This window comes from Anas acuta, chromosome 2 (assembly GCF_963932015.1).
Source record: "Anas acuta chromosome 2, bAnaAcu1.1, whole genome shotgun sequence".
Lineage (NCBI taxonomy): Eukaryota > Metazoa > Chordata > Aves > Anseriformes > Anatidae > Anas > Anas acuta.
The window spans coordinates 128,390,218-128,403,015 of record NC_088980.1 but is presented as its reverse complement, the minus strand read 5'-3'; the positions used below and the strand labels follow the sequence as shown (position 1 = coordinate 128,403,015).

The 12,798-nt window shown below is 46.1% G+C and overlaps 1 protein-coding gene and 1 long non-coding RNA gene across 2 annotated transcripts in view; one reads left to right on the top strand and one right to left on the bottom strand.

Moving 5' to 3' along the window:
• STMN2 (stathmin 2) overlaps positions 1–1,933 on the bottom strand; it is a 38,344-nt gene extending 36,411 nt beyond the window's left edge. Inside the window, exon 1 of the mRNA XM_068672152.1 lies at positions 1,714–1,933. Within this exon, the coding sequence (XP_068528253.1) occupies positions 1,714–1,732 (19 nt within the window). The 5' untranslated portion in view covers positions 1,733–1,933. The remainder of the gene's footprint in view (positions 1–1,713) is intronic.
• Positions 1,934–6,644: 4,711 nt separating this feature from the next.
• Positions 6,645–10,987, top strand: LOC137851224 (uncharacterized). The gene is made up of 3 exons (XR_011093084.1): positions 6,645–6,740; positions 7,102–7,246; positions 9,874–10,987. It is a non-coding gene; the product is annotated as an uncharacterized lncRNA (long non-coding RNA).
• Positions 10,988–12,798: the final 1,811 nt, after the last annotated feature.

The following is a 12,798-nucleotide window of genomic DNA, read 5'->3' as shown; positions in this document are numbered from 1 at the left end:
CTCCTCTCCTCTATTTGCATATCCAGCTGTCTCATGCCTCCTTCCCAAGGGTGCCACAGCCAGGGTAAAAGGCTTTCAATCCCCACCGATTATTCCTCGGGAGCGGAAGATCAGCATTCAGATAAATAAATGTGCAATGCATCACTTAGAGCCAGCGCCAGGAGGATTCGGAGCAACTTCGTGCAACACGGTTAAGAGTGGTAGCAGCATCTGCACGGAATGGGAGTCGTTTCTTAGGAAAGGAGCATAATTGCGGTGGGGCACCCCATCATTATTTTGTGTGATTTGTGTGCGCACGGCTTTCATGGTGAATGATTGTGGAAACTTGTATTTGAATGCGACAAGCGGAGGGTTTGCCTCATTCCACACCCACCCACCCCACCCCACCCCCTCAAAAAAAAAAAAAAAGGAAAAAAGAAAAAAAAGAAGAAAAGAAAAAATAAAAAGAAAGGAAAAATAATAAAAGAGAAAGAAAGAAAGAAAGAAAAGGAAAAAAGCATGAAGTAGCAGGATTTGGATGCTTTTGACCCCACGGTTGTTCTGCGTCTCCCTCTCCCACGCCCTCCCCTGCGATTTTCTGCTCCTCCACCCATCTCAGCAGCCTCCCGCAAACAAAGGGGCAGCAGCAGCAGCCGGGCTGGCGCCGGGCCCCCCCCGTTTTCCCCCTTCACCCCCCCCCCCCACCCCACCAGGACCAACGCCCGGCGGCCACAGCGGGGCTGGGGGCTGGAGCCCCCCCTGGGGCCGGGGCCGCTCCCGGGATGCGGGATGCGGGGTGCGGGGTGCGGTGCGGCGGCAGGGCGCGGCTCGTGGGGGGGCACCGAGCAGGGCGGGGGGGCTGCCAGCTCTAACACGCGACATCGCCCCAGCCCTGCAAGCTGCCCCCAGGGAGAGAGAGCCAAAGCAGAGTGGGAGCCGCTAGAAAACACCAGCTAGCGACGATGCAGTGACCTACTTCCCTCCCCCCACCCCATTTTTTCCCCTCCATCTTCCCCCCCTTCATCTCCCCCCCCCCGGCAGACTGCAGGTGCGGGCGGGCGGCGGCTCCATCTCCTCCTCGCCCCCCCGCAGCCCCCGGCGCCGGGCTGGGCGCGGCCGGCCCGCAGTGCGCTCCGCAGCAGGTGCCCGCCGCAGCCCCCCGCCCGCAGCCCCCCCAAGTCCGTTCCCCCTCGGGGTGCCTCTCCCCTGGGACCCCCCTTCCCCAAATTACCCCCCCCCACCTCCGTCCGAGGCTCTTTTGGGAACGAAAAAAGGGGAAGCGCTGCCTCCCGCGGCTGGGGGCTGCGGGGCGGTGGGAGGCGTATTTACGGCGGGGATAACTTTCCGGCTCGTTTTTCTTTTTTTTTTTTTTTTTCTATTTTTTTTTTTTAATAAATATATCTGCCTCTGTATCTTTGGTGCCGTGAGATAGACTAATGTTTAAAATAAGAAAAGCGAAATGAAAATTGTCATTTTCGGAAATGAGGCTGCCGACCTCGCCCATCAGTAAATCCTTCATCCGATCTCAGGATGCTAAAAGAGACCCGGGGTCCCCTCCCCTCTCCCCCCTATTTTTTTTTCTTTTTTTTTTTTTTTTTTCTCCATCAAAGAAATAAAATATGTTTAGCGTCGTCTTGATTTTTCTAAACTTTAGGGCCACTGAGAAGAGCTGCCGGTGCAGGCAGTGCTCCCAGGAGTTGTACTGGCTGAAGGAAAAGAGATGCGGTTTCTTACCCATTGCTGTTTTAGCCATGGTGGGATGTGCAGGCTCTCAGAGGTGGTGAAGGCAAAGGGGTCCAGCTACAGCAGTGGAGAGAGGGAGAGAAGACTGAATAAGGCACTGAGTCAGCAGAGTGGGGCTGTGCAAGAGAAGGAGCAAGAGGCAGGAGCCCATGAATAATTATCACTCCTCTACCCAAGCAGATTGGCTCTAGAGGTCCCCTGACATGACTCCTGCAGAGCCAGAATCTCCGGGCATTAAATATTGATCCACCAATGGTGCTGGAGTACAAAGTGCCAGAATGCAGTTTGAAATGGAAATCAGTCCTTGAATGCCTCTCCCCCCTCGGTCTGGCTTTAATAGTACATTCCATGTCAAATGTTTTATGTCTTACATGAAAAAAGCCTATTGGTGTTGAAGGCGCTGCTGTTGCTACCTGTGAAACATGCAGAAATTCATTTTAACACATTTTATTCCAAAGGTCTGACCAAAAAAAAAAAAAAAAAAAAAAAATCACCAATAGAAAGGGTTTCAATAAACCATTTAAATAAACCATATCCATAAAACAGCTGCTTAATTACTTTTTCCTCTGCCTCTCATTCCTACAATTGCATGCAGATACCATATACAATTGTTTTATGACACATATTTATTTTAGAGTGCCCAAACCTAACCCTGGACAACTCACATCATGCCAAAACCTGGGGAATGACAGCTGGACCTGCTCACACCCATGAAGGGCTCTGGGAAGCCCAAAGCAGGATAAATGTGAAAAGAAGTGCCAGTAACCACTTCCTTGATGAACACTGGGAAGCTGTGAGCCTGATTTACTTGATGAAGAGTGCAGAATGGCACCTAATAAGACTATTACACAAAAGGGGATGGACTCATTTTAAGGATTCCTTTTTATTCATTTTAAGGATTCTCTGTCCCTGGCAAGAGGAAAGCCAGTGACGTGACTTATGGCTAACACATGTGGGTGGTGATCTGAAATGCTTGCTAGAAACATGGTAGTGCAGGGATGTGCCTGCACACCTCATGGGCTGGAAGCAGTTGCTGGCCTGGAGGAGTCCAAGGACGATGCACCACGCTTGCAAGGCCATCTCGTCCTGCTCTGCCCAACTGGAGCTCATTCGCCTCTCCCAGGGGGAAACCAGCCTTACTGTCAAAGGCATGCAGTGATAACAGACTCCCAGGCTGCTGGCAGAGAGGCAGCCATCGGGTGAATTTTCAGCTCGGAGTTTGGAGGATGCTACCTGTGGGGTTGTTTTGTGGGGTGAGTGAGAAAGGTGGTGAGCGAGCAGAGGTCTCAGGGAGGAGCTGTGTCCTGCCGGAGCAGGCAGGGCACTGGCACCGTTCTCCTTCCTCCAGCAGTGCCATCTGCAGCTGCTCAGCCCATGCACTGTGCCATCACGAGCTGCAATGCTCTTCCTCTGCGTGCGCTTCCCCAGGACAGGTAACGCAGGTTTATTCTTTTCGAGCTGCCTCCAGGGTCAGTAAGAGCATCTTTGCGTAAAGCAGGGCCCGGAGCCTGAGGTCAGCTTTCTCTTTTGAGTCACTATCGATCGTTTCTGAATTGCAGGAACTAGATTTTTCCTCTAAGTGAGAGCGGCACGGTCTGGAAGCGGGCTGGGGGAAGGAAGCAGCCCCACTCTGTGCCCAGAGCGCTGCCGTGATTCACCGCGCGTGGGGCGCAGCGCAGGAGGTGCTGCCACGGCTCCCCGTTGGGGCAGCTTTGGCTCGTTGGTCCGTACCGGGAGGGAGGCAACCCTGGGGGGGGGGTGATTTGCCTTCCTGGGGACACCCTGCCCCCGCGGACAGCTGTCTTTTGGGGACTGCTTGTCTCTTTTGGGGCGAGACAACCTTTCGGAGGGGAGGCTGCGGGAGAGGGGAGGGTGCGCGGCAGGGCGGAGATGTGGCTGCGCGGGGCTGCCTGCAGCGAGGGGGGCTTATCCCGGGGGGGGGGGGCAGAGGCCGGCTGCCGGGAGGGAGACGCCTCGAGGGGCTGCGGGGGTCCCCAGAGCCCCCCGCCCGCGGCTCGAGAGGCTGCGGGCTGTGAGCGGCCAGGGCAGGCGCGGCCGGGAGCTGCCCACGGTGCTGAAGGAGGAGAGGGGAGGAAAAGGAGGGGAGGGGGCGGGCTGGGGGGGGAGGAGCGCAGGGAGGGTGGAAAAAAGGGAGGGGGGCAGGGAGGGGCACAGAGGGGGCATGGAGGGGACAAGGATGGGGCAGGGATGGGGCATGGAGAGACCAGGGTGGGGCAGGAATGGGGCAAAGAGGGATGGAGCAGGGGTGGATGGAGCAAACGTGAGCAGGGATGAGCAGGGATGGATGGAGAAGGGGTGGGCAGGGATGGAGTAGGGCTGGGGCAGGGCTGGATCAGGGAAGAAGGATGGAGCAGGGCTGGATAGGGCTGGAGAAGTGGTAGACAGGGCTGGGGCAGACAGGGATGGAGCAGGGCTGGGGCAGTGATGGGGCAGGGATTTGCAGGGATGTGGCAGCCGGGCGGAGGCAGGCAGGGGTGCAGCCCAGCAGGGCAGCGCCTTCCCCCCCTTTCCTCCCCCATCTCCTCCCCCCGCCGGCCCTGCGCCAGCGCAGCGCGGCAGCCGCATGGCGGGGCGGGGGTGGGGGCGCCCTGCCGGCCCCGCCCGGCTCCCGCAGCCTCTCCCCAGCGCCTTCCCGGCACCGGGGCTCGGGCACGGCTCGGCTCGGCCCGGGGAGGGGTGCGGGGGGATGAGGATATGAGGATGGGGATGGGGATGCAGCGGGGCGGTGCTGCCATAACGCGGCTCGGCTCGGCTCCCCATCCCCCGCCGCCGCACCCGGCACGCCCAGCAGGCAGCGAAGCCGCCCTGGCATCTGCCTTCCCCGTTTCGTTCTTTTTTTTTTTTTTTTTTTTTTTTTTTTTTTCCAGGGAAAGCAGCTGCGGGGCGCGGCAGGCGCAGCGGGAGGGCTCCCGGCCCCGCCGCATGGCAGCAGCCCGCCCCGAGCCCCCCGCCTGGGTTGTGAGGCCGGGAGGGGGGCAATCACAGAATCATAAAGGTTGGAAAAGACCTCCGAGATTATCCGGTCCAACCACCCCCCTGCCACCAGCTCGCCGCTTCCCCTCGGAAAGTGGTGCAAGAAATCGCCGGGCAATCACTGCCGTGTCAAAGCCGTGGTGTAGATGGGAGCAATATATTAGATGTGCCATACATCATGTCACCTTTTAATGCTGTGTTTCATTGGAAAGGAGAACAGAATTAAGCTCCAGCATGTCCCAGCATTGCTAAGACTTGTCCTCTTTCACAGCCTGGGCCTTCTTTCACTTGACATTAAAAGGCTCCCTTAGCCCAGCCCTACCTCTGGGTCTGCAGATGTATGGGCTGTAAGGATGCACCAGCACTCCTTAGCTGCTCCTGAATGGCAGTAGGATATGTCTGGGGTTTCTTCTGTGGTGTTGGACAGATTATTGAATAGTCTTTTTTTTTTTTCTCCTTTTTTTTTTTTTTTTGTTGTTGTTTTGTTTTTCATTTGTTCTTTTCTTCATTTGCTAGAAAGAATCTTAATTTTCACCCCCTTGGAGACAAGGGAGAGAGGGAAGCGATGCTGGAAAGAGAAATGTTTATGCAGCACTTTGAAGGCTATTGTTGCTAGGTAAATGAACTACATTGGCATTGAAAATGCTGTTTGCACTGGCACCTACAAACAGCAGAGGTGGGAGTAGGTCATGAATCTCTTGCTGTCTGCCTGCGCTTTGTGCCTCTCTGCTGCATAGGCTGGGAGGCTGTGCAGCCTTGTTTATCTTACTTAAATAACTTGAGAAATTAAGCTCTTATTGACTTTGCGGAGGCTTGTTTACACTTAGCCTTTGTCATTAGGAAATGTAATGGACCTTACTTATAGCAGCTGATTTTTTTGCTTTGGTCTCTCCTAAGTCTTCTATAGGCCTTCCCAAGCAAGTTCTCTTTGTGTCTATGCAGTTTTAGTAAATTAATCAGTAATTAGCTCATGATTAGCTTCTTTTCATCTCAATAGCTTTCACACCTCACCCAAACCTATGGTGAAAAACACTAGCGAGATTGTAAAACGTAATTCTCAAAAGTCAGAAAGAATGGTGCCTGTGCAACCTTAATTACTCCCCTACACATAAATATTATGATATAGTTTTTAATTATGTACGCATATGCTGTTTTTTCCACCAGATTCTCCCTATATCCATAACAAAACGGATGGTGGTCCCTTGGTGAGGACTATTTGATATTTTATCTTCATTCTGTTCTCATAAAACAGGACCTTGACACAGTCCTCTGTGCCCTTGAGCGTGGGGACAATAAAGATTTTCTTGTGAGAACATTTGCCAGAATATTTTTCTAGCATGGGTGAAAAAATCTTTTGTCCAGACTTATTCCTCACAGCAGGTTAAGTATAGATTAGAATAAATTAGCATAGTGTGTATTTCAGTAAGCAACTAAACCCTACATATTTTAATGTGAAAATAGAGACTACAAACCTGTGATTCTGTAATTTTTGTAACACTTTGGCTTTTTTATTTTTTATTTTTTATTTTTTATTTTAAATTCCTACAGAATGCTACAAATATTATTCGAAGCAGTTAAAAAAAAATAAAAAATGGACCCACCTGTGTACTGATGGGTCCATTGGTAGAAAGAGCAAGCACTGATACTTACATGTAACTGTGTCATGTATGAGCCATGGTCACCATTTTCTTTTTGAATTATGCCGTTCTTATCCTTTCATTTTCCTATGCAACATATGAGTGGCAACATGCTGTTACATTTCAACTAGCATTTCTCCACTTCTGAAATTGTGCTTTTTTTTTGCTGGGTGTAGCCCATCTAAAAATCATCTTGTTATGGCTTGATAGTGGCTTGGTAAGCCAGCTGCAAACAATGTTGCCATTAGTGATTTCAGCTGCTGCTCATTCCAGGCGTTGGAATACCTTAGTGTTAGCCTGGTATCATGCAGGCTTTTATACTTGCACGACTGCACATGGTGTTCCTTTCAGCAGCATTCAGAATCACAGTGGGAAAGCTGAATAATGGTATTACAGTATTTGTGGATTTTTTTTTTCCCTAGAAATCTCTAAGCAATGGCTTAATGCTAACATGGGGATTGTACATAATCAGGTCTCCCTCGATGCCCTTGTCCATGAGATGTGAGCTACAGCTGCACAAGGCTGCATGATGGGGGTGACTCAGTTGCACCTAGACTTTGTCTTGTGCTGCAAATACATAAAAAACCCTAGGCCTTGTGGGGGTAGATGGTGGAGGTTGAGGTAGAAACCAGCTGTGTGATTCTGAATGAGGATACCATGTTCACAAGAATGTGGGAGCTATTGTGTTAGATCAGACCAAGTGTTCATATGCCAGTGGCCTTTAAATTGTATGTTCTCCCCTGCTAAGTCCTCACAGGATAACAGGATCTTCTTGTCAATGACATTCTTGCCTTGGCCAAATTGGTCAACAAAAGCTCCTGAAGGAGATAGCCTGAAGGGAAATCCCATACCTGTGAGGGCATTTCAGTCTTCTCATCCTGACCCACCTCCAGGTAGGCCACCACTGGGCAGCCTCCCCAGTTACCTGTGTATTTTCAGAGTGCTCACAGAAGTGCTATTAGAGGTGCCCAGCTTGATGCCCCCCTCTGACATCCTATTTTTAAATCTGTAATCCTTAGACTTTTGCCTGCCTTCATGTTTGCAGTTCCACATTCTTCTGCATTTCTCTTCACTAAATTCTTTCTTCTGTAGTTTCCTGTTTACATTTTTTTTTTAATTTTTATTTATTTATTTATTTATTAAGGAAGAGCTGACCCTAAAATTGAAACTTTTTAGGAAGAGCAGCCATAAACATACATGTAGGAGGAGTAACAGAGAGCAAACCTATATGATATATGTGTGCTTAAAGCCCAAAAAGCCAAACATATCCTGGGCTATGTCAAAAGCAGCATGGCCAGCAGGTCGAGGGAGGTGATTCTGTCCCCTCTGCTTTGCGCTTTTGAGACTGCACCTAGAGTGCTGCATTCAGCTCTGGGGCCCCCAGCACAAGAAGGGCATGGACCTGTTAGAGTTAGTCCAGAGGAGGGTCATGAGGATGATCATAGGGCTGGAGCACTTCTGAAGACAAATGCTCCGTCCCTGGAAGTGTCCATGACCAGGTTGGATGGGGCTTTGGGTAACCTGGTGTAGGGGGGTTGGAACTAACTGATCTAATGGTCTTTAAGGTGCCTTCCAACACAAACCGTTTTATGATTCCATGATTCTATGATAGTGCTCCTGTTATTCTTCCAGCTTTTAAGTGCATGCAATTTGGTTTCTACAAATGTGGTTTCCTATGTTTTCTACACACTTAGGAGCAGTCTAGTAGTCCAGCCTCTCCGTATTTTTCCTAATTGTAAGTGAATGCTACAGGAAGGCCAAGAGTTAGACAAGCACGTGCAGTTCTTCCCCAAGGATCATTTCAACCATTGACCTTTCTGAATAGATTCTTGAGCATGACACAATCTTCCTATTCAGTAACCCTTTTTCTTTTTTTTTTTTTTTTCTAAGTGCTTGTGCAGTGTGCCTGAGCCCATATGCCTTTTATTTTCCACAATATCCTGTGGCAGCCAGTTCCAAAGGTTGGCTTTTTACTGTATAAAGAACAATTTTCTTCTGCTTATTTTAAGAAAATAAATCCAATTAAAGCAGAATATATCCTACTAAGAGCTATTATGTTCATCTCTAGATCTAGGATGCTAAGTATGTTTCCAATCCTGGAATCACAGGGCTCTTTACTCTTTAAAGTAAAGATCCATTTCTCCTTTTAAAATGGGAGGAGTTTAATGTAATTCTCTGGACAAGCAGATGATGCAGAAGGAGTTAGATTAGACGGTTGGATGACAATGCCGTTCATGGCACCTCAGTGATTCACAATGAAATTTTACTGGAACAGAAGTGACTATATTGAGCGTATCTGAATAACAAGTCATTCCAAGACTAGAAACCCTTGTTTGTAAGTGTCCTCCAAGAAGGCCCTTTCATTTGAAAGGAGGTGCACGCTGTCACATTTCTCATTTGGTTTCTTGACCGCAGTCTTTCTGGACAGCAAAATGCCACATACAAAAAGCAATAGGCAATAATTATGCTGCAAAGGCCTGATTCTCTTTGTTCTGTCTACCCTGCTATTTGTGGTGACACATAACACAATTATTTTAACTTTCTTTTGCTATTTTTGGTATTCTTGGGATATTCTTTTTCGTGACTTTATTTTAATTCACATTTATTTATTTTACTTTTTGGTGACTAAAATATGGTTATCAGCTGTTTCATCATGCCTTTTGTCTCACACCCCTTGGAGAAGACCATTTGATGCTCTAAGTACATTACAGACCATTTTTCTCTATCTAGTTAGACATATCTATAGATATGTGCATTTTAGGAGAATAAGTGTTATGTTATTGCTGACTCTCAAACAAGGATTCTGCTATTCTGCTCCTGATTTCAGCTCATCATCTATTGTTTTTGCAAATAAAATTGATTTTTACTCACTCAGTGATTAATCACAGTACAGACAACAGATGACAATAAAGCAAGAAATAAGTTGAAGATAGATAAAATAGAATCTGAAGATGTCAGTTACATTTTGGTGAAATCCACACTTGGAGAGAAACAGTAGCAGAAAACAACTTTGAGAATGAAGTGTAGGAGAACTTTTCTATTTATAGTCTTGCTCTTAGCCCATAAAAAGTTTACAGGAAATTTCAATAACAACTGTTTTTGCTCACAGCTTTGCTGGACTTCATTATCTTCATTTGACATTTTCAGCACTGCATGTCCATTGAATATTTTTTTTGTTTAAAAAAAAATGAACTGAGACATCTTAGCTGTTCTTGAGTATAAACTTCAAGCAATATGATAACGTTCTGCTCATTCTGTTTTTTTGTTTGTTTGTTTTTTTTAAACAATCTAGCATGCCCTATTCTGCAATACATAACTGAAATCTGTCAGGCGATTGTTTTGGTAGTAGAGGAGTTCACTGTCTTTTCACTGTAAAAATCTTCTTAATCTTGGTGACATTTTAATGTTTTATAAACAAAAAAAGTACTTTATACAGTTTTTGGATATATATGCTAGAATCTTAACAGCTAGAATTTCTGAAGTTTCTATCCTTACTGAGGATGTTTTATTTTTTTAACAGCATCTGTCATCTCCTGGGATTGAGAGCTGGTCGGGGAAATAGGAAATGAGATGGACTAAATGTTAACTATGAAGAACACAAAGGCAAAATAACAACTGGAGTAATGAGAGAAGGCTGGTACTGGCTGGACAAAGAAACTGAAATGAAGAAGCCTTTGGGACCATGGGTAATTAGGGTCTCAGAGGCAGACTAGGGAAAGGGTACAGTTGTGAGACAGGGCTTGGCATTTGTTTGCTGAAAAGATGAAGGACAAGGATTTGTGGCATAATGTGGGGAGGTGGTTGCTTGGCAACCTTAATTCAGTCCCCTTATGATACATGTGTGATCACATATTGTTTTTATGCAGGATTTCTGGCTCAAGTGTTGTGCAGGATGGACCTGCTCAGGGGACACAGTAGGGCTGTGCAAGAAAGGCAGGTGATGCCTGCATGACTCCTGACTCATTTATTGCTTGAGCTGAAAAGTAGTTAATGAATGAAAGAGGGTAAAGGAAGGCCATGTGACTGAATTGTGCACTGTTGCACAGGACTTTTCCTGTCTATTGCTAATATAGCCCCTTAAAACAGTTTGGTGTTCTATTTATTTATTTATTTATCAATCTCTGTATGTGGAACCTCCCATAGTCTAATAGCTTCTAATTATCTAATTTTAATGACCATAGTTAGAGTCTCAAATCCAATTTGCTCAACACTCACACCTGTGACTGATGCTGCAACTTCTGTGTTTGAAATATTGTTAAATACTTTCAAATTACATCTTTGATGCATCAGATAGGACATGTAAAATTAGTGAATACCTTCTGCCTTAGTCTTTCTCTGCCTCTTCTTCCTTTATTTTAGACAGCAATGCTTCCTTTTCTTTGCCACCATGTATTTTTATGAAGCTAAATTAATTTGCATTTCTGCAGCACTCAGATGTTGAAGTGATGAGCACCATTGAGAAGCCCTGGAGGAAATTAATAATTCTTCCATCATAACACAATTGAATAATGGGCAGTAAACAAAGCATGGGCCACACAATGAGTTATGAGGTAAAAGCAAAATATTGATTAGCTGTTTGTTGAATGAAGCAGTGGTCCTGTGAAAAAATAGTGATTAAAGATTGTGTCAAAACACATAGGCACAAGAGATTATTATCACCCTTCTACAGGAGAGATTGCCAGGAGGGAGATTAAATGATATACTGATGCCCCATGTGTCTTTTCCTGTCCCTTGGGCGGGGTTGTTTGTTTTGTCTAGTAGGGAGTTTCAGGTTTATGATGAGTGCTTTAATGGCTATACTCCTATTTGAAATGGGTTGGGTCCATGAGGGTGCTCTGTGCTGAGAGTAGAATGCAATGGAGTCTTTTGAGGTTCTTTTCTCTTGCGGGAATTTGCTCCCCAGTATGCCTTTTACATAGTCACTGCCTCCAAGTAGTATAGTTGGGTGCAGTAAGGGTAAATATTGCTTAGGCAGTGCTTCAGCTGATGCCATGGAAGGCAAAGCATTAACAGCTTGTGGATGGCTGGAGGCTAGATAAATACCTTTAATGATACTGCTTGCAAGGAGAAGAACTATAGGAAGAGATAATGCAGGTAGCAAGCTACTGGCTTACTAATTCACAGCAAAAGTTGTTCAAAGAGAATAAAGAAATGTTTCATTTTTTATTAATCTTTCATTTTGGTTGGTGATATACTCCGAGTGTATTTTGGTAGTATCTGCCTGTGGGTACTCTAGGCAAGGGGCTCACTAGAAATCCAGTTTTTGGACCACACAACATCTTTGGATGTTTGCTGGTTCAGCTCTGAACTTGCAAAAGTCCAGGTACTGCTTGAGTTCCAGCTCTGCCATATGGGTGATGGTTCTGCTGGCTAGCATATATCTGTTCTGTCCCGTTTTGAATTTTCTTGTTTTTATTTTGATGTGCAGCTCTGCAAAGACCCTTGTGGTGCAGTCTGCTGTAATGAAGAGCCCCTTTGGTTATGGTCCTGTAACATAATTAAAATAGACCTTTGTGTTTGCTACATCAAGAAGGTGGTTAAAGACTAGTGCTACCAGTAGCCTATACTACATATGCTTTTTGCTTTGCATAGCATTTTCTTTTTTTCACATCTGGAGTTTGAATGTAATCACTGTGTCCAGAAGGAATGAATCTTCTCCAGTAAATCTTCAGACAAAGAAGTAAAAAGGAGTCTTATTAAAACACAGAACTTGAAAAGACCATGAGCTATTATTCATATGAGCTAATTCAACAGCCAATTAAAGCAGTAACTCACTTTTATCTTTTCTGGGGGTGAAAAATTCTTGTCTGACTTCTGATTTCCTTTTCAGTCAAATACTATTAGATTCAAGTCAAGTAGGGCTCTAACTTTAGCCAGAAAAGGGAGAGAGAGAGAGAGAGAGAGAGAGAAAGCTGCATTACTTTATCAACAATTCCACAGTACCTAGCCCCTGTAATAACCAAATATGGCAAATCACATTAGGATAAAACTTGAGTTCAAATGTTGAATAAGACTGGCTAGGAGCACGTTTTCATACATTATTTTAACCTTAGGATTTTCTTCTATGAAGTTCAAATTATTCAAAAATTCTTCAAAGTCCAGGATTTTGCAGTGGATTTGTTATATTCTTCTCCCAGAGAAGCTGGCAAATAAAGTCTAAATGGGTCATAGTGTTGTCAACCTACAGATTACAGCTTCACTCAGCACATTAAGGCTGATTTTATCTGAAGGGTGAAAAGGAGAGATGATTGACAGAAGTTCCCGAGTAACAAATGAAGTTGCAAGATTGAGAGTGAAGAATGCCCTTCCTAGAGTGGGCATTCAGGTTGGAAGCTACAGTGGCAGCTGAATGTGTACTAACCATGGTTGTATTCTATGAACTACTATAGGATATCAGTTTCCAAAGACTGGTAGCTTTCAGAATTAAGAGATATTTCCTTACATG